Genomic DNA, 27,600 nt, shown 5'->3' on the forward strand with positions numbered 1-27,600 from the left:
TTTTCTAAGAAAAGAGATCAATTTTATAGATTAGTATCCTGAAGTTGTACCAGTGGGTTTGTCTGAGTTTTAATAATTTTCTGTAGAAAATAGCCTTGAATTTGTCTTTTCATGGGGCATGGTATAAATGAAACCTAAATATATAGGGAAACAGAGATATTAGCATGATCCAGTCATACAACAACAGGTGAAGAGCTAGAAATAATAAATGAGGCCTTTATTTTTTATTTCCTACTCATTTACTCAAATTGCCATAAATAATGCAAGAGGTAGTTTGACAAACTGTACAATACAGATTTATAGTCACATTCATTGGTGCTTAGGGGTTTGGGTTTCACCTGAGTTAAGTTCATAGAGTTAATAAAGTCATAATGCCTTGTTTAAATATTTCATGAGAAAATTGCATTTTGTTTTGTCTACTCAGAACCTAAAATCTGTTTTATTGTGGTTATTTTAGAAATATTTGCATGCAATTTTTGGAGTGAGTTTATTTGGTTTTTTTTTTTTTTTTTTTTTTAAACAGGACTAACTATTGCATTGGAAATTTGATTGTGTCTCCAACTAACAAATAATAATACACCTGGAAGTGCAAGTCCTTTCCACATTGAATAGACTCTCTTGTAGCTTTTCCTTAGCTGATCTTTTCAAACATTTGCTATTCGGGCCTCTCTGGCCCCAAAGAGTAGCCTTTGCTACTCTTTACACTTGAGGAAGATTAAGCTATCCCAGGCCTCTCATAGCCAAGGGAACCCATTAATATTAAAATTTAGATTTTTCAACTGTTACGCAGAAAACCATTGATTCAGTAGACTCCATAGTCATGCACATGCGTTACATGTTACTCTGAGTAATGCTGCATGAAGTTTTAATTACAGATGCATCAAATTCTATAAATTGTGTTTTGGCGTGGCCAAGGAATGGGTTTTTCCTATTCTAGTTTAATAGAAAGTAATAATATATATCATGTGAATTTTACTTTTCTCAATGAATTAGATTGCAACAATGCCAAAGTTTGATTATATAATTATTAATAGTGATAACAATTTTAGCTCACATTTAATAAGTCCTTACTATGTACCGGGTACTGTACTAAGGCTTTTTAAATCTAATGATTCATTTAATGCTTACAAAACTATACAAATTGGATGCTATTATTAGCTAAGTCATGGAGACATGAAACTGAGGCACAAAGACATTAAATAACTTGTCAAGATCAAGTATCTAGTAAGACTGAATATCAAGTCAGAATTGGGATTTTAACCAGTCTGGACTCTAGAGCTAACATGCATAACATATAGCCTACACTTTTTAATTATTCAGAAGGTACTTCAGGACTCCTGTGGTGCCTTTGGGTTGGCAGTTTCGGTATTTTTTATGCTTACATAGAGCATAAGATGTATAAATATAAGATATTATATATAATATATATTTAAATATATATTTTATATGTGTATACATATTTCCCTAATTAATATTGAAAGAATGCACACACGAATGAGTGGATGGGTGAATACAGAAATGAAAAATTTGTATTGAGATGTGCTAATAGAGAATTTGGTATAACTAAAGATCTGATATATAATTTATATTTTGAGGTAATTCTTTAGCCAACATTTTAAAATATGATTAATTTATAGTACTTATGAAGGATTTTCAGAGACATTACGTTTTTCTGTTATTTCACTGTTTTAAACAAGATGGAGATTAGAGGGTGGAAAATGGATTTTGGAGAAATAAACCCATCATGTTAACTATAACCATGAGTTCCTTGAAGACAAATCAAATCTGATGTCTTTTTCTTTTTCCTTACGAATATACTTCAGTATGAAGGACCTGATACTTAGTTTGGACTCAGTAATTATTTATTGTTGTAAGTAGCACAGTAGGAATAAAAATGTTTATGATTTGCAACCAGCCAACCTATATTTTAATCCATATTTAACCACTGGCTGGGTTATGTTACATTTCTCCTCTCTTAACTCATTTCCATATCCATAAAATATGGAGCATATGCCTCTATGGTTTCTTGGTGATGAAATTATGTATCAAAAATTATAAAACTGTAAAAAAATTATCTCAAAATGTGTTTGTGTTCCATGGAAAACTGTAAATCTCTCTTGAAACAATGAAGTTTCTATAATCACATACTTCTAGAAATGTTTCAGCTGAGTTCCTTTAAAACTTCCTCAAGCTTTAACATGCTAACAGGTACTGGGACTATCCAAGGAGGGATGATATTTTGCAGAATTTCACAAGCTTATTTTACTTTATTGCCATTTTTCATAAAATACCTCACAGGAAAACTTAAGCATGAGACTGATGTGATTACATTATTATTAATAGTCTCCAAAATTCAAATAGCAATAAAAGTTGTAAAAATTTCAAGTAATCAGGATAAACCAGATGTATTAAATGAAAATAATGGAAGCTTTGTAAAATTAGTGGCAGCATATAGGTTTAGAGGAATTATTATCATTGTGATAACAGGGACAGATATAGAATTATGGAGACATTCTAAAGCAGTATATGGGAACATCATTATCAGAAATAGATACAGAAATTGTAGTAGAGAGGCTAGAATTTCAAACTCCAGAATATCTGAATTTGTCTCTATCTGAAGCCTTCTCATTCCCAGTGCTTATGAAATTTACACTGGCTGCTATATAGAAATGCTAAGAGTCAGAATCAGGGATTTAGTATCAACCAAGTGGATGGAATTTAGCTAGTTATCACCAACTGTGAAAGGAAAAATATCCGTTAAATTCAGTCACGATGCTATATATCAGGCTCTCAGTGACTTTTTAAAGGAGGGTCAATTTTAAGAATTCTAAGGAATCTCTTTGTTCCTGCTAATTTGTCTGAAGGTTTACGAGGAATACAGGAGAAAGCTAAATTGTTTGGGGAACAGTAAGAGATTTAAATTCTGAGAACAGTCCTCTTGCCCTACCCCAAGAGTAAAGGGCAAGAGGTAGTGGCTGCCAAAAAAAAAAAAAAAACCAAAAAAACAAAAAACCAAAAAACAAAACTGAAAAAAAAGATGAAAAGGAAAAGTTTTGTGGAGAGATATCGAATGGATATTTATATGGCTTTTTGCTGTATTTTGTATAATGTAACAATGTCCTCTCGTCTCCCCATGAAGTCTTCAACGAAATCAACATCACTTGATACCACATTGTAGAGTGGGATTGATTTGAGGAGCGGGGAGATGTGATGAAGTAGCTGTAATCGATGTATTCTGTTTATGAGACTATGGCTGCTAGTCACATCTGTTTTACCTACACGAGGCTGATGTGGTCCTCTAGTTTGTAAATTAAGTTATGCAGGCGGTTCCTGCCAGCAGAGGTTTAAAAAAAAATTATGCAGGCAGCTAAATCTTTTTCAGCACCACTTGTATTAGGTCTTTCTAGATCCCAAATCCCAGTATCGACGCCTGGAGGGCTGAGAAACAGTATATGGGAACCCCAGGAATTCTGTTAGCTTCTTTGGCCTAAGCCCCAGACCAAATGCAGACTTCCACTCTTACTTTTCTGAAGAGTGCAAGGTAATTTTGACATTCTTACTCCGTTGATAAGAAGAGACCCAGGAAAGGAGCACCAAAAAATAAGAACAATTTCCCAAAATGACCAGACAGGGGCTGAGACTGGCCTAAACTATCAGAGACCTTCCCAGTCCAGAGCGCTGACCTCTGCTAGAGCCTGCAGTCAGGGGAAGCACACAGTTCAGGCTCATCTTCTCACATGGAATGTTGCAGAGAGCAAATACAGGTAGCATAGAAATTAAGGAAAAAGAGTATGCCAACGGAAGAATCCAATCGAACATGCCCAGGTTAAAGAAGTGCTTTTAGTTTCTTATCAAATCAAAAACTCTGTGTTCATCAGAGTAAATGTGGTTCTAAAAGACAACCCCTGCTCTCATGCATTTTGTGACTCATGCAAAACAAAACCCGTATGTAAAGGGACAATAAAATTGTATTATGTAGTATGACTAATATAAGGGTGTCTTTGTGGCATGTGGTGCATATTCTGTAAATTCTTGTTGTATTGAATGGAATTAAGTAAGAGTTTGGGGACAGAAGAATCCCTGGTGTATTAGTATTTCCCTAGAGAATTTTTTCTTGTAATTTTGAATTAATGAAGCTAATGATTAACTTGTAGACCAAGTTTATACTAAAGGAAAATAGTAAATACCAAATATATAGCTATGATCGCAAAGATCCAGTCCCTTTTTAAATTTTAGCATAGAGATGCTTTGCTGCTCCTAAGGTACCATTCCTGCTCCTGCCTCAGAGCGTTTTCATCTTCTGTTTCCTTTCTCTGGCATGCATTTCCCCCAGGTTCGTGCATCTGGCTCTTTATACAATTATCTGATAAAATGTCACTTTTTTCAGAAAGGACTTTTTCGATCCACTGTACTTACATAAACTTACCTCTCCTTCCAGCCCCTACCATCCATTACCCCCACTCGTTCTCCCTTTGTTTATTCTATTCTAAGCTTCTTTATAGCTTTATCATCACCTGGTATATTATGTTTATGTGTTTATCTTCTTCCTTCACTAAAATATAATAGCTGGCAGGCAGAGATACATCTTGTTTTGTTCAATGACATACAGCTTGTGCCTAGAACAGTGCTTTGCACATAATAGGCATACAGTACATACTCACTTAATGAGTAAATGATGAAATAGAAAGTGGACTGCGTGGTAACCTTTACATCCTTATATGTATATTAGTTTTGTATGTCTTCAGAAATATGTTTTAGTCATTTTCAGCTGCTGTAAAAGAATAGTTTTCTTGAGAGTAGTGCAAAGATAACTATGGTGACTATTACTTTCCATCGTTACCCTCTTTTTTTCATATCTAAAACTTCTCACCTCTTTAAGGTACACACAAATAATAATTTTTTGTTTCTCATCTAGTTACAGTCCTCCTTCAGCTTTCATCCCTTTAGTAATAGTTGTGGTGAATTTTTTCTCCCGAGAAACCCCTAAAAAGGTGCTAATTTTTACGTAAACAGACAACAGGAGAAAAATATATAAACATGAAAGCAAAATATTTTACCTACAGAAATATATTTTCAGCAATCTTTATTTCTCATGCTATTGTTAAAAATATCTCTGCTTGGATAGAACCTTTTTGTTTCCATGCTGACTTCTTCTTTGCTTCTCCTGTGAACTTTTTAAATTCTGTGTTTGGCAGCAGTTTTGTTTTGCTTGGAGCTAAGTACTGTGTAACATACTGTTAGCTGAAGGCTGTGATGTAGAAATTTATTATTAAAAATAAAAGAGAGAAGAATTTATTCCATAAGGATCAAAATGACTTAGTGTCAAAACAGTTAGGATTTTCAAAATGCCTTCTATAACAGATTGTGTTTCTTTTCAAGGAAGTTTACTTTGTTTGCCAGGAATAAATGTAAGGGTCTTCATTGTGCTTATCTTGGTTAATGAGAACTGAGAAGAGAAGAAACATTCTCTTTTTTAAAAAAAAATTCTTAGAGAATTTCTTCATCAGACAGAAAGATTTTATTTGCCATTTGCAGGCATAACCTTGGTGACCTATATATCCCCAGACCTTCTGGTAAGATACTTATTAAAATGTCATTACCCAGAGGAGTAATCATAAAATAGCCAGAGGGTATTTTTTATAGATGGTGAGAGACAAACATTTTTTTCTCTCTGAATTAAGTAGTCATGTACTCTTATCAACTAGAATATATTTAAACTTACTTTTATTTATTTTTCCAGTCTCAATCTTTCTTTCTCTGTTTTATATTTCTAGCAACTTTATATAACTAATCTTAAAATCATAAGCATTCCTTCTCCAAAAAGAGTATCATATCATCTTAATAAAGTTTCTCTTTTCCCAGAATTGCTTAAGTAGCATGCTGCTATTCATTTCTCTTGAAAGTTTAGTCAAAATGAATTATTTTGCAAAAAGGAAAATTCCACAGTTTCTATTTCTTTTCCTCATTGTCTGTGGCCCATTAACGTCTTTTATCTGCTACTATGATAATGTCAAATGATTACCGTGGTCATCTGCAACTTAACACTCATCTTATCTGTTTGAAAGGATGTTTTGACTTTCTCTTTGAAATAATATCAACATTATTTTGCACTTAATTCTGAAATTCATTGACCTCAATGTGCAAGCTGTCTTCTTTACTATTTATTGTGAATAACCATTTTTTTTTTATTTGTTGTAATCACACATCAAGAAAGTAGGGCTAGGGAGATGTCTTTGTGAAACATTTATCCCTATGGTTCTGTTTAACAGGAATACTTACCAGTAGCTAAGTATCTCATTTTATTTTAAATAATCTGTAATATTGTCAGTTTATCACACTATGAGTAGTTTTTTTTAAAGGATTCTGACAATATGCTGCTTATTGTAGTCTTTCATCCATTATCTTAGAACAATGTTTTTATGACAGTAACATATTTTTTCTACAAATAGGAAAAAATGCATATGCTGTATGAAAATTCATATGCTGTATGTATTCATGTGCTAATATGAAGTTTATCCTTACATCTCCCACTCTCCACCCCACACCCCATCTAGTGGCCAGAATGCTGTAATCATGGGAAGGAATAAAGCTCTGACACCATGCAGTCCCTACTCCCATCATTGCCTCTTTCTTTGCATTAAAAAAAAAGAAAATACACTGAAATAATAAATGCTAAATTTTGGCTCAGATTATTTTAATTAGAAATGTAAGTTTAATGATAAACACTTTGTATTCTTCAAATCCAAAAGGAAAAAATATTCTGTTTATTTCCTTTGGTGCTGTTATTGACTGTAGAACATTACAGTATCTCATTTGTCATATGCAGAGTTCATTCTTTTTGAATATATTTCACATAGGATGTAGATTTCTTATCACATAGGATGTAGATTTTTTATTACTTTGGAAAAAGTAGCCACAGTGTACATTTTAAAATAATACCACATTCTTGGTCAGCTCATACCTTTCAAATATAATATAAAGATGATATTAATATATAAATAAGAATAGAAAAGAATTTCTTTGCCCTACATATTTCTCAGTTTGTTATATAATGCTAGGAAATAACTCTCTGATACATAACACACTTGGCAAATTTTACTGTTTTATGTTTTAAAAGAAAAAGTCAAATTTAGATAGTGAATTTTCTGAAATGCATCTTACAAGCTCTGATTTGCAAATTACCAAATTGATCTTATCTTCTGGAGTAAATGATGACCCAAATTAGTCTACATTTTGAGTGTTTTTGTTATTTGACTAAAATCGTCATCGTTACGATAATTAATGGCAGAAGGCAGTGAATTACATGATTTTCTCATTTGAATTCTGGTCATACCAGAATGTTTCCTTTTTGACTTCCTGTCATCATGAAATATTCTCTCTTAAATCAATATATTGTGGATTACAACTTGTGTTTGTAAGATTTATTTACCTCTTTTAGTTGTGATAGGAGAATTTACCACCTTATTTTGATCCTGTTAGTTTAAACTCATTAGCAAGGAGGTTAACAGTTTTAATAGTCAGCATGTTGTAAATCTTCCAGAAGATTTTGATAAATCATTTCACTAGAAGCCTATTGCTCAATTTATTGCCACTTTAAAGTTGCCAAAAATAACCATCTCATCTTCGTATTTTAATGTAAGGTATTGTCAGTGTTTGAAATGTGTCAAGAATTGTTTTTGATAGTTCTAGTGAACAAATTAACTGTTTTTGTTTATAAATCATACTATTTATTTCATTAGTTATTGCTGTGAACCATATTATAATCAACTTTAGTATCAACAAATATTTTTGAGATGATGTAATGCCAATAAATCCATAAATTAAAAAATTAAAGCATTGAAATATCTACTATGTAAGCATTCAATTTTATATAATGATTATCTGGGTCAGTGTACCCAAAATTGTGTGCTAGCCAAACTACAGTTAAATCATCATGATAATTCCAAGGCTTAAAACGATTGACTATGTCTGTTAAAAATGAGTAGCTTAAAATTCATTAAATTACTTTGTTATGTTTTTTACTTATTATACCGTGAACATTTCACATGTTCTTTTCTATAAAGGCCTTGGAAGCCAAATTTTAATTGCTCTATGGTATCATTTTGTATACTGTAATTTACTGAGTAATTTCCCTTTTGTTGGATATACAATTAGTAGAACATTATAGTTACTGGATTTTTAGATCTTAGTTTACTGATTCAAACGGTATGAATTTTTAATATATGTATTATATATATTTTATATATGTGTAAATGCATATACACAAGGTGTATAAATATATATTTGTTATATAGTAGCAATATATGTGCTTAGTTTACTCCTTGTTTTCCAAATATTCAACATTATTAATTTGCAAATATAATAGGCAATAGTAGTGTCTTGTCATTGTTTATATTGAATTTCTTTTACTTCCAATAAAGTTAAATTTCTTTCCATAGATCTATTTATTTTGTAAGTTGTTCTCACTCTTCTTTCAATTTTTTACTAGGGTTGGGATTCTTTCAAATTTGTAAGAACCCTTAATATCTTGAAGATACTATTCTTTATCTAAGTTTACTACAGATATTTTACCAATGTGACATTTGTGCAAATACTCTAAAGTTTTATATAGCCAGATCAATTTGTCCTCTTTCGTAATAAAAAAAATTCTTTAAGAAAAGATTTAGATTTCTTTAATTTTTTTTTTATTTCCCAAGATAGGTTGAATATTTACCTGGATTTTATTCTATTTTATATTTACAGTTTTGTCTTTTTAAAAATTTGTCTTCTAAATCTATAATTAATATTAGCATTTATTATAAGGTTAGGCTTTAATTATGTTTTACCCTCAGAAGTCTATTTTTCTTTTTCTTTTTTTTTTTTTCTTTTTTGTGAGACAGGGTCTCACTCTGTCGCTCAGGCTGGAGTGCAGCAGCGCGATCTCAGTTCACTGCAATCTTGGCCTTTCAGGTTCAAGCGATTCTCCTGCCTCAACTTCCCAAGTAGCTGGGATTATAGGCGTGCCCCACCACGCCCACCTAATTTTTGTATTTTTAGTAGAGAAGGGGTTTCACCATGTTGGCCAGGCTGGTCATGAACTCCTTTTTCTCATTAGTTGAATAATTCATCAAATACAAAATATTTTTGATATTTTCTTATTTATATTTTGTTGGTACACATACATATATTTATTCCAAATTATTTCATTCATTTGCATTTTTAATTCTAAACCATTATCCCCAAATTTGGTTAAGTTTTATAATATATCTTAATAACCAGAAAGGTATTTTCATCACTTGTAACATTTTCTAATGGATTCTTTTTTTTTTGAGACGGAGTCTCACTTTGTCTCCCAGGCTGGAGTGCAGTGGCGCGATCTTGGCTCACTGCAACCTCTGCCTCCCAGGTTCAAGCAATTCCCCCACCTCAACCTCCCAAGTAGCTGGGGCTACAGGTGCACACCACCACGCCTGGCTAATTTTTGTACTTTTAGTATAGACAGGGTTGATCTGTCTGGTCTCGAACTCCTCACCACAGGAAATCCGCCCACCTTGGCTTCCCAAAATACTAGGATTACAGGCATAAGCCACCGCGCCCGGGCCTCTAATGGATTTTTTTTTAATTGTATATACTTGAGGTGTACAACATGATGTTTTGATGTATATTTACAATGTAAAGTAATTACTAAGGTCGAGTAAATTAACATCCATCGTCTCTCATAGTTTTAACTTTGTGTTTGGTGAAATCACCTAAAATCTACCGTCTTAGCAAACTTCAGCACGCTCTATGACATCATGAGCTATAGTTCTCATGTTCGCCATTGTATTGCTACACTTATTCATCTGACATAACTGATTATATATGTTTATACTCTCCAATGAAATTTATGTTCTTTAAAAATTAAAAATACTATTAGCTTTTGATTGAAATCTAGTTAAACCCGAAATCTAGTTAAATTTGTTTGAGTAGAATTGAGCACTCAATAGTTTGTAGAATTAAGTCTTTTTTACCAGTAGCACTGTATGTCCATCAGTAAATTTTCACCATTTTCTGTATATGGTTATCAAACATTTCTTGATAATGTTCAAAGGCATATTATTTTTGTTGCTATTGTGAACAGTTTGTTGTTAAGTCTACTTAGGAGTCATTGCTGTTATATAGAAAAGCTAATAATGTACACAAATTCATTTATAGTCCGTCTTGGTGTGCTAGCTTATTAGTTGTAAATACTTCTTCAGCTGGTACTGATGACTAATGAGATTACTGACAGATGAATGGAGTTTCATTTCTCTGAGTCAATATCTTTTATTTCCTTAATATTCTTAATGTCAAATGTTATTTTCAGTAGGTAAATATTCTTCTTTGTAAGCAAGGTAGCTCAGGGCTATTACCACCATAGGAATAACGTGATAATATTTTATAGGTTATTATTAAAAATCTACGTTTTGTGACTATGTGGGCATATTTCATATTAAATATTTAATAATTTTACTCTTTAGAACTCTCAAGATTTTTATAGTTTTGAAGGAGGATTAAAAATTATTGAACTAATTTGGCCTTCTGGTTCTTACCATTTGCAGCAGTAGATTTAACTACAGTAGTCATTTACCCAGAATATTTTCTTAAGAAGCCAAAGGCTTAATAATATGCAAATAAAGCTTTACATGGTGTAACATCTATCTAGGATGTTCCTGACAGAGCTATACAGTAGCTTCTTTTATCACACAGTGATATTAAAATACTCTCAAAATGATCAGAAGTTGAAATATTAGCTATCAAACCAGGAGTTTGTTACTAATTTAGGTATGTTAATTTATTCATGATAGCTATTTAATATATTACTAATAAAGATTGGAACAACTTGATTATTCTTTAAAATAAAGAAGAAAAATATTTGTCAGGTAAAATAATCATTTAACTTATTATAATTTTCATCTTTACAGCTCATGGGGCATTCAGAATGGGACCACAAACGAGGGCCAAGGGGATCACAGGTAAGTTTCTTTTCCTTTTCTTTTTCATGTTTCGTCTCTTAACGCTTTCAGCCGTGAGTTTTCTAAAACTCAAGAGATAATGAAAAGTAGAGAGAGGAAGAGGCAAAATAACCGTGCCATTTGTTTTTATTTAACTATAATTAAAGTCTGGATTTCAAACCCCAAAGGCAGATGCCAGGATATTCCTCCTAAGAGCTTTCTGGTATCCCAGATTGGTTGTGTTTATATGAATATAGATTTTATATTCATCTTGTCTCTGCAGAATACATTCTGATCAGCAACCCACTCTCTTTATTCATTTCCTTTGACAATTTTTCCGTGTATTTTCTTTTTTCTTCAGATTCCTGTTTTTGGTTAAATATTTTGAAATAAAATCAGACTAAACTCTGAACTAATTACAACATTTTGTCTCTCAATTAACTCTCTTCATCTGAGGGAAACAGAAAGATGAAAGGACCTATTATTTTTGAAAAGAAACAAATTCTAAATCTTTCTATATTACCAGAGTGTTTTCATTGTCTTGCTTTATGTCTTAGGCAAAGAGAAAAGCTTCCATGACGCATTTATGCTTTTTAATGACCTAATTAGACAATGTGGATTTGTTTTGCTCTCATAATTACTTTCCCTGACAGAATAAAGGCTGAGCTTTACACTAAGAAAACTGTTTCTCCTCCTAGACCACTTTGTGAAGAAATACGAAAATAATTCCTCTCATGGCAGCCTATGGTTACCTGACTGTAAACATGCAAAATAAAAATTAAGTGGGTGGAAATTTTTGCTTCCATTGCACACATTTTGTATTTGCTACTAAAAAATATATAATTTACAAAAGGCAGTTGAATGTGCAATACTGTAAATGAAAGTTCATTGGAAAGTGGGGGCTTCTCCCAAGTGTTTTACAAAGCTGATGTGTTCTTGTGTTGTCATTAAATTTGTATGAATAACTCGATTTAATTTAGGTCACTAGGAAAACAAAACCAGGTCAATCAATTGTTTTAGTTCACATTTTAATGACTGATTTTATTTCTGTCCAGTATCAATTTGATTAGTAAATAATGTAAACCAATTAAATTAGGATCATCTAAAAGATTTTAGGCCTTACTTTATTTCCCTCGCTCTCACCTCCCCTTCATTTTCTCTGAAAACTCTCCCTCTGAACACATCTATAAAATTTTAAATCAAAATTTGCTGCAAGGGCAGTAATGAAGGGATTAAATTAACATAGAGTAAATTCTTCATGATTCTAAACCAGTAAAAATGTAAAGATGAGTGCAAGTAAGAAGGTCCATGGTTTCTGATAATTGCCACCAAAACATTTTGATATTCAAAACATGCCAAGCAAGTTGCTGAGGACATGTGTCTTCAAAGCAAGGTAGTGTTATATATAGAAAATTATTGTTTAAGATATACATCATTTACTCTCTATTTTGCTTACTTTGGTATAATTTATCTTCAGGTTTAGATTGGTCACTGTGTCAATATAAATTGACAAAAAAACTTCACAATTGTACAGTATGGTTTTTGTTAACTTTCAGCATAAAAAGAACAAAATTTTTAAAATTCCAAATATTGCGTATAGCTAGAAAATGTGAGAATTCCACATATAAACAAAAGCTATTTTCATAAATAAAATTTGATTATATTTGAAAGCCTGAGGTGATTCTAAAAAGCAAAAGCATTAAAATAGTCTTGCATGAATTACCATTATCAACATCAAGTCTTTTTTGGATCTCTTAACCAGCAAAATAGCTATTCTAAATATAGTATACCTTTGTCCCATTTTGATTCCTCAACTCAGATGAAAACTGTCAAAGTAAAAAACAAACACAACACACCAAAAGATAAGAACAATAAGAACCATAGCAAAAAACGTTAAAAGGAAAGGGAATTTCCAAAGAATTTGGAAATTTCAGGTAGATAAATTAAGCCTTAAGTAATAACCTCTTATCTGATTTCAATTCCCTACTGACAAAATAATAATAATAATAATAACAATAATATTTTCATGTTTTGGATAATTGATCCCTTCTTTTATTGCTATTATCTCTTTGGTCAATATGTCTAAAGCCTTCCAGCTTTTCAAGGGGAACTTCAGACAAGTTGCACTTGAACACAGACCTCTTAATAGTTTACTCCAAAGCCTTGCTCAAGTTCCATCTTAGTTAATTTAGAACTGGTTTCTAAGCACTTGTTATGTTTACAGCACTGTGGTGGGTCTTACTGAAGAAAACTTACAAGTATACTGCTTTCCAAGAGCTCACAAATTATGGTTGGAAATAGAGCAATATTTGTATATATAATTCACATATAAGGCAATCTGGTAGATGCAACATTACATACAGTATGTGGTACATGATGACACATCTGTGAATGACAGTATATATGATGGTGGTCACATAAAATTATAACACCATGCTTTTAGTATGCCTTTTCTATGTTTAGATACACAAATACCATTTGTTACAATTGCCTACATTTTTCATTACGGTAACATGCTGCACAGATTTGTAGCCTAGGAGCAACAGGCTATAGCATATAGCCTAGGTGTATAATAGACTATACCATCTGGTTTGTGTAAGTATACTCTATGATGTTCCCACAACAAAATCCCCATCATTTAGTGACATATATACAAAGCGTAATAAGATTATATATATTCATTGGGAGGCCGAGGCAGGCAGATCACCAGAGGTCAGGAGTTCGAGACCAGCCTGTCCAACATGGTGAAACCCCGTCTCCACTAAAAATACAATTAATAATAATAATAATAATAATATAATAATAATAATAATTATTATTATTAGCCAGGCATGATGGTGGGTGTCTGTAATCCCAGAGACTCAGGAGGTTGAGACAGGAGAATCTCTTGAACCCTGGAGGCGGAGGTTGCAGTGAGCCAAGATCGTGCCACTGCACTCCAGCCTGGGCAACAGAACGAGACTCCATATCAAAAAAAAAAAAAAAAAAAAAAAAGACTGTATATATACAAAGTGAGATAGGATTTAGGTGGAAGAGTATTTCTTACTCCCTAGTAGACTAGGAAATACCTCTGAGAAGTGATGATATCTGAGGTGTGGCTTTAAGGATGGGTGAGCTTTCAAAAGTACAGAGGAAAAGGTGGATGAAAAAGCTTTGGCAAAAGTCTGAACTGAGAAGAGTGTGGGACACATTTGAATATATGTGAATGTTTTTATAACTTCTGTATAAATACTTTTGGATGGTAACTCTTACAGCAATAAGTGTGAAGGGATAATCTGGAGAATGCTATACTTTATTGACTAGATAGCCAGAGGAAGTTAAGAGGGTCAAGAGTTTGAAACTGAGTACTATAGGAATTAGGACCATTAACACAGAACAGTTTAGATGAAAGATGATGAGTTCAGGGTTGGCAATATTAAGTGACAAGTGAAGGTGACAATTCCAAAACGAAGTTTCAGGCACATACTCGAGGCCTGATTAGAACAAAGGGTGTCAGTTTGGGAATGCTAATCATACAGGAGATAATTGAGTTCCACCAGTAGATAGGCTCCCAGAAATACATTAAAAGAAAAAACAGAAAAGATGTCTGATTTTTGGAAAATATAAAGACTAGGAACAAGCTGAGGAGGGAGTTAACATGAGTGTGCATGGTCTTACTAGAGGCCGGGTGGAGGAGAAATGATTCAGAACCAAAAGTAGTTACACCAAGGAGAGGAATGAAATCACAGACCAAGGTTTAAGAAAAATAAAAATGTGGCAGATGTCTTTGGGTTTAGTGATTAGGAGGACATTAGTGAACTTTCAAAAAACAGTTTTGAGAAAGAAGTGGTGGAAAGAAGAATACAGAAGAGAATAGTGTTAAGATACCAGAAGAGTCTCTTGGAAGCGCTTTGTTTTAAAAGAAAGTTGGGATTGCAGAAAGAGGTGGCAGCAAGAGTGATTTATTTATTTATTTAGTTATTTATTTATTTTTAATGCTAAGGTGAGATGTGTGTCTTAATCACTGGCAGATGAAAAGAATTAGTGTGGAAAAGAAAACACTGAAAATTCTCAATAGTGAGCTGATTCAGGACTGAGGAAATGGTGCAGTTCAGAGAAGGGAATGTGCTTTCTTCCAGAGTGGTCCTTTTGGCACTTCTTTATGTGTTTTCCTCACAGGAAACCCACCCCCACCTCTACCCCATACCAGCCATTTATACTGTATCAGAGAAACTGGCCCTGTTTGCAAATGAAATACTGGATAAATCCACCAAGAAGTACAGATGGGGAAGCTTTGAAAAGAAAGTAGAGGCCAGGGGCAGTGGCTCACGCTTGTAATCCCAGCACTTTGAGAGGCCGAGGCAGGTGGCACCTGAGGTCAGGAGTTTGAGACCAGCCTGACCAACATGGTGAAACCCCACTTCTACTAAACATACAAAAATTAGCCAGACGTGATGGCATGCGACTGTAGTCCCAGCTACTAGCGAGACCGAGACAGGAGAATAGCTTGAGCCCGGGAGGCAGAGGCTGCAGTGAGCCAAGACTGCGCCGCTGCACTCCAGCCTGGGAGGAAGAGCGAGACTCTACTTAAAAAAATATATATATATTTCTAATACAATGAGAGAGAGAAAAGAAAAAATAAGGACAGATATTATAACATTAAAAGATATTATGAACCGATTGACTTCAATTTTCTTGGTAGGATTGAGGATATAATAGTGAAAAATCTTGAATGCTAGAAAACATATGGAATAAATACTGTTTTAGATATCTAAAAAAGGGAACTTGCTTGATTCCTGCCCAGTACAAAGCAGAGAGCTGTGTCAGATGTGAGTGTGCTAGCCTGCAAGATGAATTTTAACATATTTTACTTTGATTTGCAAAACATAGATATATGTCAGGTACTGTTTTTTATCCTTTTGAGGAATCAGAAATAGACAAAACGTTGGCATCTAGCAGCATCTAATTTTTTATTTTAAAGTCAGCCGTAATCATTGCTAGGATAGAGTTAAGCTTCCCCTGGCTTCTCTCTGGATACTTAATAAATAAGGGATTTTCTCAAATTTCCCTTTGTATTTCAAAATTGTATCATATATGCATTATCACAGAATTTAAGATGCACCGTTCATATCAAATACTTGTCATATAGAAAAATACCTATCTTTCTTCTAGTAAATTCCAACCCTTAATTGCATATGACTTTTTAGACCCAGCAAGAATGTCATTCAAGCTGACTTATATTACTTTATTCTCAGTAATTCTCTTTCATAATTTGTCAGCTCACTCATAGCTTTCTGGCTGATTTTTCTTCTTTCTTTTTTTAAAAGTATATAACTCTCAAATAGTGGATCACCCAAATGTAGGAAAGATGCTAAATGATAAATAAACTTCCAGCAGCATGCAGAACTCCTTTGTCTGGCAGTGTTCCCAGTAATACCAAATGAAGACAGGGGATGAAATTCTCAGAAGGCAATTACTTGTTGTTTTTTCTTCATTTTTATTTTTTATTCTTGAAGGAAAGTTTTCCAGTGGGAAGTAAAGAGAGGCAACAGAAAATATGCTTTTTTTTTTTTTTTTTTTTTTTTGAGACAGAGTCTGGCTCCGTGCCCAGGCTGGAGTGCAGTGGTGCGATCTCAGCTCACCGCAACCTCTGCCTCCCTGGTTCAGCGATTCTCCTGCCTCAGCCTCCCAAGGAGCTGGGACTACAGGCACGCACCACCACGCCCAGCTAATTTTTGTATTTTTAGTAGAGACAGGGTTTCACCATTTCGGCCAGCTTGGTTTCAATCTCTTTACCTCGTGATCCGCCCGCCTCGGCCTCCCAAAGTGCTGGGATTACAGGCATGAGCCACCGTGCCCAGCTGCTTTTTTTTTTTTTTTTTTTTTAATAAAAAAAGCTTAAAAACAGTAGGAGGGCATTCCAAGGGGCCAGTAATTTACTTATCACTTAGTGGAGGCTCCTTGTGGAAAAGATTAGTTTAATTTGTGAATTTGTAAACATCCTAACATTTTAATATTCTTGGAACCCTCAGGCCTTTATTTACCAATAGCGAAAAACTAGCAAGTTTTTAGTTATTTAGTATATTATTGGTATTTGACTACCAGCCAGACTGTATTAGCTGGACTTAAAAGTACTTACAAGAAACAAATTTTTGTGTTGTCCATCTGGTTTTCAAATGATTGAAGTCTTTCTTTAGATAATAAAATTCTGGTTTGTATGATTCTAAATAATTCAAGTATTATATGTAAAATACTGGAAGATAGCTGAGTATTCCGATGGAAAAAAAGTGATTAAATGCACTAGACTATTAGTGTGCTTACAAATGACACATGGCCTATTTTGGAGCATGTCTTTAGTGGTTTAACAAGTCCTGGAGGCAACACATTGTAAAAATTCTAGACTAAAAGCAACTACCTAGATCAGTTAGCCTGTATAGCATAATGTTAAGTCTCCAGGATGAATTTTGATGAGGAGTCATTGTGCTTTACTTTTTTGTCTGTAATTTCAAGGGAATGGATCTGATAGTGATAGCTACTGAAGTTGAATAACCTAATCGTTTGCCTACTAATGGCCTGATTCAGTGACAGGTCACTTCTTTTCTAGGTTAAATCATTTGTTTTTGATAAGAGAATGTGGAGAGTAATTTAAATGCCTTTTCAGATTTATCTGGAGTAATGCCATATATATTTATTGAAGTTAATTCCTTTTAATACATTTTAGAAAGATGACCAGCCATATTTCCCAGGAATTTGTTCCAAGGGATTAATGTGAACAGATTGGGAGCTCATTATTACATCTCCCAAATGTCCGACATGTTACCAGGGAATAATTTATGCCCTGGAGCTAGCTGCCAGGGCCACTTTTTCTACAAACATAGTGTCTTTCACTTGCATTTCTTCCTCCTTTTTCATTTTTCCATATATCAACCTAACAACTATTAATATTCGTTCAGAAATTTTTCCAATAATTGTTTAATTTTTGGCAACTCTCCAAAGACAGTTTGGTTTTGGGGTTTTTCGTTTGCTTGTTGTTTTGAGAAATTTGTTTAAATTTTGCTTATAGTAACAGGGACCACACAAAACATATTTGCCTAGGGCCTCACTTACTGTAGGGATGGCCTTGTCATTGCATGTAATAGTGACAGGAAGGGACCTAAATATCATATCTATCTTCTCCATTAGATCTTCCTCTAAATATTTAAAATTTTATCCTTTAGTCAGTTCTGCACTGTTGGACAATTGTTTTTTACTCTCTTTGAAATTGCTTTTATTTAGTTACTGTTTAGTATTACGTCTTTAATTTGCATTGACAAACTACAAGACACAGTTTTTAGCAAATCTATCATAGTAGGGATATTGCTGACAATGTTCACAGCACACACAGTGTCAAGAGGATGGGGAGACATTTCTCTTTGTCCTCAGGGAAGGGAAAACAGTGTTTCTCTTTAACAACTGAACCCACTAGTATATTACTTCTGTAGCATCCCTGGTCTCTACCTAGTAGAGGCCAGAAACAACACCCCCAGTCCCCAAGTTGTGACAAGAAAAATGTCTCTAGACACTGTCAAATGTTCCCTGGGAAGCAAATTTGCTTCTAGATGAAAACCACTGAAATTACAGCATAATCTCATTGCCAGGTGTATGGAAGATAGTAAATAAATATTTAGTGATTGATCTTGACACTTTATGTAGGAAAATGAGAACATGCTTCTTCAAGCATTTATGCTTTCAGGTTTTCAGGTTTCATCTTTAAGTCTATCAAATAGAAATTTTAAAGAACATATTCATTTCATTGTGAAGTAGTTTTCTCACAGTGGAATTATGTCCAAGAAGTCTAATGGCTGGGCTGGGGGGAATGTACTCTTCCCACACTTATGCATTCAAGTGACTCGCGGGAGGAAAGAGTTTGGCTCTGTCCTCACAATAGTTTCATGGAGCTTGTGTTTCAGGGAAACTGATGGATGACCTTGAGTAAGTGACTCTTTATTACAGGCCCTGGTCTCTTAAAAGAACATTGATGAACGGGAATCAAATCCACAGAAATAAAAGGGAAAATTGCCACTGGCATTTATGCTTTTATTGTTTTCCTCATGTTTATAGATTAGTAGACATGTTGTTTAATACTTATTGAATGACCCTCTTATGTTGGGGCCTGTGGACATCATTCCCGTGACATGGGCACTACCTTGTGTTTGTTTAGCCAAATCACAACCTGTGGTACTTTATTTGAAACGAAACAAAGCAATCAAATAAACAGCCACTGATAATAGATGTTTCTCTGCAGGGACTGCGAATAGTTTAAGCAACAGTCAATTTTACTAAGTGTACAAAAGCATATTTTGAGAGAAATAAAAACAAAAATATACCTATCACTTTAAGCCACAGTTTCTGACCAATGTTGCAGTTGTGACTTTCATTATATTCTTTCCCCCAGATATCTCGTTGTAAACATTAAGAAAATTAATGCAAGAATTTTGCATGTACGTTCTTGTAAAGTAAATATACACATTTTGAAAAATGTCCAGCTCTCAAGTTTTGCCTTCCACTTGAGAGAATAACAGAAGAAAAATATGCTAACTTGATAACAGTTAATTTTATCTTTGAATTGCAATATCTGACAAAGGGAAATAATTTTTATCTCACGCTGGGTGATTTTATGCCACCTGTAGCATTGAGTAAGATCTCGTTTTTTATTAATCCTGACAACATACCCTAAAAGGGAAGTTTTGTGGGTGGGTTTTTGATTTTTACTCCACTTATAGATAAAACTGATAAAAAAAGATTGTGCCAAAAATAATCAGCTTCTCATAGAAGATTAAAATCTAAGACTAGGATGTATTAACTAGAACAAATAATCAGATATAGAGGTAGGTAAAGGTGATATAGGGTGGAGGAGGTTATATGGAGTAGTAAGGACAGTTAACTGGAGAGGGTGAATTGAGGCAAAGAAAATGGGAAATGTTGATCTTTTAAGATGAATATTAACATCCATTTTCGTATACTAACAAAAAAACACGGGATACGGGCTTTTAGTACATTCTTGGTACAATTTTTTTTATTTGGAGAAATCGAATGTTTTAATTTCTTATTAACATATCCAGGCTATATGTATAAATATGTATTTCTAATAACATTAATATCTTATTTATGGTACAGGAATTTTTCTTTACAGCCATTCTAGGGAACAAATTAAAATATTGTTTAATAGCATTCCTCACAAGATTTTATATTCTCATCAAAGGTACTGATTTTCTTAAAAAGTTTTACCTTGGGAGAACAAAGATGGCTTAGCAGTTATGTTGTCAACATTAAGCGATTGTCGCATTTTATGTAAAATTCAGCCATCGTGTAAACATCAGTAAACCCAAAGTTACCAGGGCTGATAACTACAAAGAAAAAGCCTGGAATAATATTAGCGATATTAATGAACTAAAATTATCTTAAAAGTCACAAAAATGAAACTTCTTGTCAGATTTGATTTTCTAGATCACAGAACTTTGTTTTTGTTTTTTGGTGGAGTTCTTTTTCCCCTTTTTTGGTGGTGATGCATTGTGTAATAAGCAATTCTTGGAAAACTCTTAAGTGTTACAAGTTAAAGCTTATTCTTATTGGAAATCTGCAGGTTATCAAACTTGCATCAGAATAGTTTGCTTGCTGTGTTCTGTGGTGTTGTGTTTAAATACTTCTGGGTGACAGTTTCCACTTGGATCTCTACAACTATTTCCATTTTAGAATTTTGTAATCCTGTTCTTTGTTTTCAAATCATTTTAACCCTGAATTTAGAGAAAGTTGTTTACATAGTATCAGCGATACACACTTAAAAGAGTATTTTTTTTTTTTAAGTTTGGGAGAAAAAACCTCTCAGAAAATTGTGGGTGAGACAAACAGATGGAGTAGAAATCGCAAAAATAAACTACATCATGATTAGTTAGGAAGATGAAGTGCGAACAGATATAAAAGCTCTAGTTCTCAAAGGATTGGGAGCGGAGGAGTGGAAAGAAGTTATCTATCAATCAAAGATGATGATTGGAAAATATAGAAAAGACCATCTCATGAAGCAAAAAGAACATGGCCATTAAAGTCATATTGAAGTTAGAAACATGCAGTGATTTTTTTTTTTTTTTTTTTTTTGATACTGGGAATGAATGATGATTGATTTGGGGGACTGACAGGTCTTAACTCCACTTTTACCTCTCATTGTCCCTATTCAGGTTTACAGTGACTTAGTGCCATAACTTTGGTGACATTTCTCTTCTGTCGCCTCAAAAATATGGTAGTATATGCATGATTATTGCATTTTCAGGCCTTTGCATGAGTTTTTAAAGAGTATTCCAATTAACTGTAAGTTTATGAAATGTAATCCTAGGACAATTTAGTTTCCTTTTTCGTGGAGAAATACAGCATGACTTTGAACAAGTTTTGCTAAATAGTAAATTTGCAGCAGCCAGTTTTGTTTTATACTGATTATGGCAACCCTGTGTATAGTGAATTTTTAATTAATATTCCTAAAATAAATGAAAACATTATAATTTATGAACTTAGAGTTTCATTTATTCAAGTAAGCTTTGCTGAACCAGTATGTCTTGAGGAAATCTGTTAATCCATAATAAAATATAGCAGCCCTTGAGGAATTAGTGAAATTATATCTATCTAAAGCATGAATAATAAAGCCAAGAAGCCTTTTGTTTTATTTATGCTATTCCCCTGCTTTCAGGCTTTTCTGTTTCTAAAGCGTACAGCTAAGTTGAGATTCCCTTATTTTAATATCCATGATACCTTATTGTAGGACAGCATATTATTACTTTGACTGTAAACTGAAATTACTGGATGAGGAATAATTTGTCATGTTGTCATTACTTAAGGAGAAGATAGTATTTAAATATTGACTTTTTCATACAGGAACATGTGTTCTCATTCTCTAGGCATATGACTACTCCCCCCCACTTCCTCCCTTTTTTCTTTTCTGTTTTTCTCATATCACATGGAACTTTTGAGCTCAGGAGTGATTCTGTCTCATGCAGCTTAGGGATCTTAAATTTACATAAGGACTTTAATAGAAGCTTATGACACATGATATGACCAGGCTTTTCACTATTTTTTGCCATTTATTTGGCTTAAAATCAATGGAACAAACTGAACTTGGCATTACTATTTCTGTTCAAAAAGAAGAAAAATATATAATTTTACTGTTTTTTATGTTTTGGTCTTGGCACTGTGGCTTTTGTTTATGGAAAAAGACAGGAGAGGAAAAAAGCATTATTTTAACTTCACATGATAAATAATTATACCAAACTGAGATTTCCTTAAAAAGTATTTGTTCGTTTTTCTTAGTACAATGAGTATTGCTAGTAATTCAGTGCAAATTTGAAATGATATACTGGTACTATCTTCTTTAAATAGCATTATAGGTTTAAGTGCATCACTAACATCATAACTTTATAGAGATACTGCATTCGAATTCATCTAGTTTCTGTACTTATTCATGAATAAGAGATGCTTATGTGGATGTTATTTCTTCTTGACAAATTCTATTAGCATAAAAGAAAAGCATTAATATTTACTTTTAATAAAAGTCATAACATTTAGCGTTAAGTTCCTTTATAAGTGCTTTATGGACATTATTAACTAATTTAAAACATCAACTATTTTTATCTGGAATGAGTTTCTGCCAATATTAATTAGGAAAAATAGGGATATAAATAACGTCTATGGCTTCCAAATGTTTGAAAGACATTCTATGTTCGTCATTTTATGCACTGGTGGTCGTGGAACTTTTAATTGGTGGATACAGCATAGGAAGTAACATTTTTGGGAATAAACAGTGTTATACATATTATATGCATAGCTAGAAGCATAGGAGAGACTCTCATTTGTTATTACTAGATATCAAATGGTTGAAGCTGTCTCTCTTTTCGTGTGACACAACATTTCAACCATACAGCACAGTATAGTGAATAATGTACAAAAGCTAGGTAGATTTAATGAATGTTAAAATTTTCTGTATTTGATGTAGTATTTTTGTTGATAGCTAGACAACTGCTTAGAAATAATCTCATTAAACTTTTTCATAATGTATACATTATTCCCATTAATAGATATATACTTGATTAAATTTATTTTGCTATGTTTGACCTTATGGGAATTTAGAGAATATGGATAAAGAAGTAGTTTAGAGAGCATGGAAAAGAATTAGAGAAGATGGAAAGGATTAATTTTCAAAGAGACAAGCAAAATTGGTTGATTGTAATGTTTAAAGGCTGAGTACATTGATAAATGTGGATACAAGTAATATCTATTTTAATACCACCTGGAAAAAGCTGGCATATAGCCACCACATTAATAAGTATGCATGTATAAGTGGATTATTCTAAATGAATGAATGTTGTCATAAGCCTGCCTTATATTAAAAATAAAATCATTATTTTTATGGAGATACAAAAAAATGCAAAATATTTTATTAACATTATTGTTTTCCAAATATACTAACTTTGGTAACCACATTTAAAGTCTTTTTGAAAGCATGTTTTAAAAAATCATCCCTATAATGGTCACCAGATTAACCTCTTTTTTTTTTTTTTTTTTTTTGAGACGGAGTCTCGCTCTGTCGCCCAGGCTGGAGTGCAGTGGCGCAATCTCGGCTCACTGCAAGCTCCGCCTCCTGGGTTCACGCCATTCTCCTGCCTCAGCCTCTCCGAGTAGCTGGGACTACAGGCGCCCGCCACCGCGCCCGGCTAATTTTTTTTTTGTATTTTTTTAGTAGAGACGGGGTTTCACCGTGGTCTCGATCTCCTGACCTCGTGATCCGCCCGCCTCGGCCTCCCAAAGTGCTGGGATTACAAGCGTGAGCCACCGCGCCCGGCCCAGATTAACTTCTTAATATCAGCTTCATTTAGAGAAACTATGAAATTGGAAAACTGATATTATGTATTACTTCACTGTCTTCTACGAATACTTTCTGTACATTGTATATAAATAATGTCTTTAAGCGCTTAAAAGATAAAGATGTTCCACATATTTTTATTTTCAAAGTTTATTTATTTATGAGGGAATTAGGGTTACAATAGTATATCTCTCTCTTCTTTCATAACCTTGTAAGGATTGTCCTGTTTGCAGCAGAATAGTTTTTGCAGAACAAAATCACAGGATAAGAGAAGAAATGTAAAACCCATTAAGGCATTACCCTATTTAATATTTTTATCATTAATCAATATGCCCCCATAATGCACATTTACATTTTGACATCAAAAAGAAGAATATGTAGCTAATGTATGAATGATAGAATACAGATTTAGAAAGGTTTCTCATTAACCTTCAGTTAAAATACTAAACTAAGAAGATTCAAGGGGAGAAAATAAAATTTTGCACTTAAGTTTTTCATAAAACTTCAGTATGGAAAGTACCTGCATTATTTGTTCATAAGCAAATGAAGAAACAAAAAGTAAGATTTAAAATTTTGGATTGACGTCAAGCCCAATATCATGTGGCTTTTCTAACAGCAAGTGCTTCTTTGGGCTTCACTAACGTATTTATGGCATACAGAACAGAATAATTAATTCAATAAATTCTGCACTGGCCAGATGACCTCTGCAGTGTTGAATTCAGTTCTGAATACATAATTTCAAGAAGGATATTGAAAAGCTGATGCATTCACATAAACAATCAATATGTCTAGAAACAGGGTCCCAGATGAGGTGGAAGTTTAGCTTATGAAAGAGAACTTACGATGAAAAACAAGAGAGGGAGAAAAACTGTGCTCTCTTAAGTTATCAACCTGGTGGCTCACGTCTATAATCCCAGCACTTTGGGAGGCCAGGTGGGTGGATCACTTGAGGCTAGTGATTTGAGACCAGCTTGGCCAATATGGTGAAATGTCATCTCTACTAAAAATACAAAAAATTAACTGAATGTGGTGTTGCACACCTGTAATCCAAGCTACCCGGAAGGCTGAGGCAGGAGAATCTGTTGAACCCAGGAGGTGGAGGTTGCAGTGAACCAAGATCATGCCACTGCACTCCAGCCTGGGCAACAGAATGTGACACTGTTTCAAAAAAAAAAAAAAGGTGTAAATGGAGTGAAATTTTTCTCTTTGTCGTTCTGTAAGGTGGTATTTGAACAAGTGAATAGAACATAGAGCAGTCAGATTTTGCTTAAATATAAGGAATACATTTCTAGCCATTCAAATTGATTTAAAAATAGAATAAGGCAGTGGTTTTCCTAAATAAGAAATAGAGAAGTGTCTGTTAGAGTAGATGAGCCAACTTCACAAGAGTTCATTTTTTTGTTTCTGAACAGTGATGAACAGACCAAGATATGAAAATCTTAATCTCCTAAATTATCACGTGTCTCAGTGTACCTCAGAGAAGAGTCCTGTAACTATGCTCTTCATTTAGTGGAAATTTCCAAATCTAGGCAAACCATGAGTCTTAAGCTCAGATCTAGGCTGACTTCTGTACAGACTAGAATTGTCACCTCCCCTTGAAGAGCTGTTTTTAAAGCAGTCATTTCTATGGATTAGCAGTATCCATTCAGTATCAGCTAGTGAACTTATTAGATGTTCTGATGGACAATGTTTTAGATGAAACTAGAAAAGTCTTCCTTTTAAGAAGTTTCCCAGGTGATGTGACAAGTGTTCATGTTATGGTAGCATCAACTTAAATGTGTCAGTATGGATGATGATTGGATTTCGGTACTTAAAGTAATCTTTGTATTACTTCTGTCTAAAATTCTAGAGTTAGAGCTAAATTTCTTTACTACTTCGTTCGTTCATCCATGAACTGTGGGAGCTTATATTGTAGACTGATCTCAGTCATATATTCATTAGTATGGATGAAGGATAATGAGAATAATGTTTGATGAGAAAATGAGGGAAAATAAATGCGGGTGCTAAGTACTGTGTTGAAAGACAGGGAAACAGCATTGAGGATTGATACAGGTCTCTCTTCTAAAAGCCTCTGGCACCACAGCAAGAATATTGTAAACTCCAAGGAGAGCCATTCACATTGTAGTTTGCATGAATGATGACCCCCTGGAGTTGTGCAGTGCACCACACTCACAACTGCATACATGATCCTTTTAAGCCCTTTACATCTACTTCTATACTTAGAATTTCTTCCAAAGCCTAAACTTGAATCCTATCATTCTGATTAACTCTCAGGAAAACAAAACAAGGCCTGCTATTTTCTGACTCCTAGCTTTTCTACTAATATCTTTCCTCTCTATCTAAAGTAGATCAAATATCCTGTACTCTAGGTGGCATCATGTTATTTCACTCCTCTGTGCCTTTACAAGTACATTGTTTCAACCTTTAATAAATCTTAAATCCCTCTTAAATACAACTGAAACATTATTTGAGTCCCAACTCTAAGCACTGTTTTCCTAACACATTTTACATCCATGATGAATTTATCATAGAATTTAGAACACTATGCAAAATTTCCCACTAGACTAAAGCTTCTTGTATCCAAGAAGTACTTCAATTGACTCTCCAATAGTGATTGCCACCCATAAGTTGTTAGGAAATGTTGAATCAATGAATGAGAGAATGGGGCATAAAATGGGAAATTTGAGCACACAGAACTTTCACTTAACCTACTTCACTATTTGACTATGGTGTGGCCTTGCTTTTAGTTGGAGGATAGCTGGAGTTGCAATCAGTATTCATGAAAGCATGTTTTTAAAAAAATGAGAATCAGTCTAACAGAATCTGAACTTTAAAAAACATCTCATTACTGATTATACATGGTGACGATATTTTCCAAATTGTGGAGCTTCTACTGGGAAAAGGTATGAATAACCTTTTTGTTCTATAATGATTTTCAACAGAAATTATATTAGAGAAGGACAGTTGAAAGCCTTTTAAAAATAAATTCAGAAAGTAATCCAAATCAAGTTTATAATAAAGTGGCTCAGTGTATTTATTAAACGTATTTTTAGTTAATTTTTAATAAGGTACAAAAATATTACCTGGGACTAAAAAACTTCCCAGTAAAAGTTCTAGAATGATTTTTTAAGATGTTACAAAACTATCTTAGAATGTTAAACAGAATATTTTATTAACTTAGAACTCTTCACTAAACTCTCAAATAAAAACCAGATCTTTCCACCTCAGTAAAATTCTAAAGTGTCATGAAACTTTATAATCCTTATCTAGCACCAAATCTACATTTATCTAAAGATTGACAATGTCCATCCTTCTGCATTTTTTCCTATTTTCCTCATGGATTAGTAGCATATTTAGAATTTTTGAAGTTTCATGCTAAAATTTATGAAGGAAAATAAAATATATAATACCCTGTCACAGTAGAAGGGAATACTAAACATCTGTTGAAAGAATAACTCTTTGAGCAGACAAGTCATTTAAATATAAAATATGCAAATTATACAAGTGATTTTAGTGCTTTGGACAAGATTATTCACTGCCACGTTCCCTCCAATTCTGAAGTTCGTGCATGTATTTTATGTTTTACTTAGAATAAGTTATTTTTGTAAATGTATGAAATACCAAATCAGAAATGCCAATATATAATATCTTCCCCTCATACTGTACTGATTTGTATTCATCAGTAACTACCAGTCAAATGACTAGTCTACATTCCTAAACACACTGAAATTTCCAAACTTGGGAGTTGGTTCATCTGAGAGTCAGGTGCTTAACTGGTGATACTTGTGT

At 33.5% G+C, this 27,600-nt stretch overlaps 1 protein-coding gene across 1 annotated transcript in view; it reads left to right on the forward strand.

Annotated features, from left to right (window-relative positions):
• PDE3A (phosphodiesterase 3A) overlaps nucleotides 1–27,600 on the forward strand; it is a 294,546-nt gene that overhangs the window by 176,563 nt on the left and 90,383 nt on the right. Inside the window, 1 exon segment of the mRNA XM_058442168.1 lies at nucleotides 10,923–10,973. Coding sequence (XP_058298151.1) covers nucleotides 10,923–10,973 — 51 coding nt within the window.

This window comes from Hylobates moloch, unplaced genomic scaffold, assembly GCF_009828535.3.
Source record: "Hylobates moloch isolate HMO894 unplaced genomic scaffold, HMol_V3 SCAFFOLD_8, whole genome shotgun sequence".
NCBI classification, from domain to species: Eukaryota; Metazoa; Chordata; class Mammalia; order Primates; family Hylobatidae; genus Hylobates; species Hylobates moloch.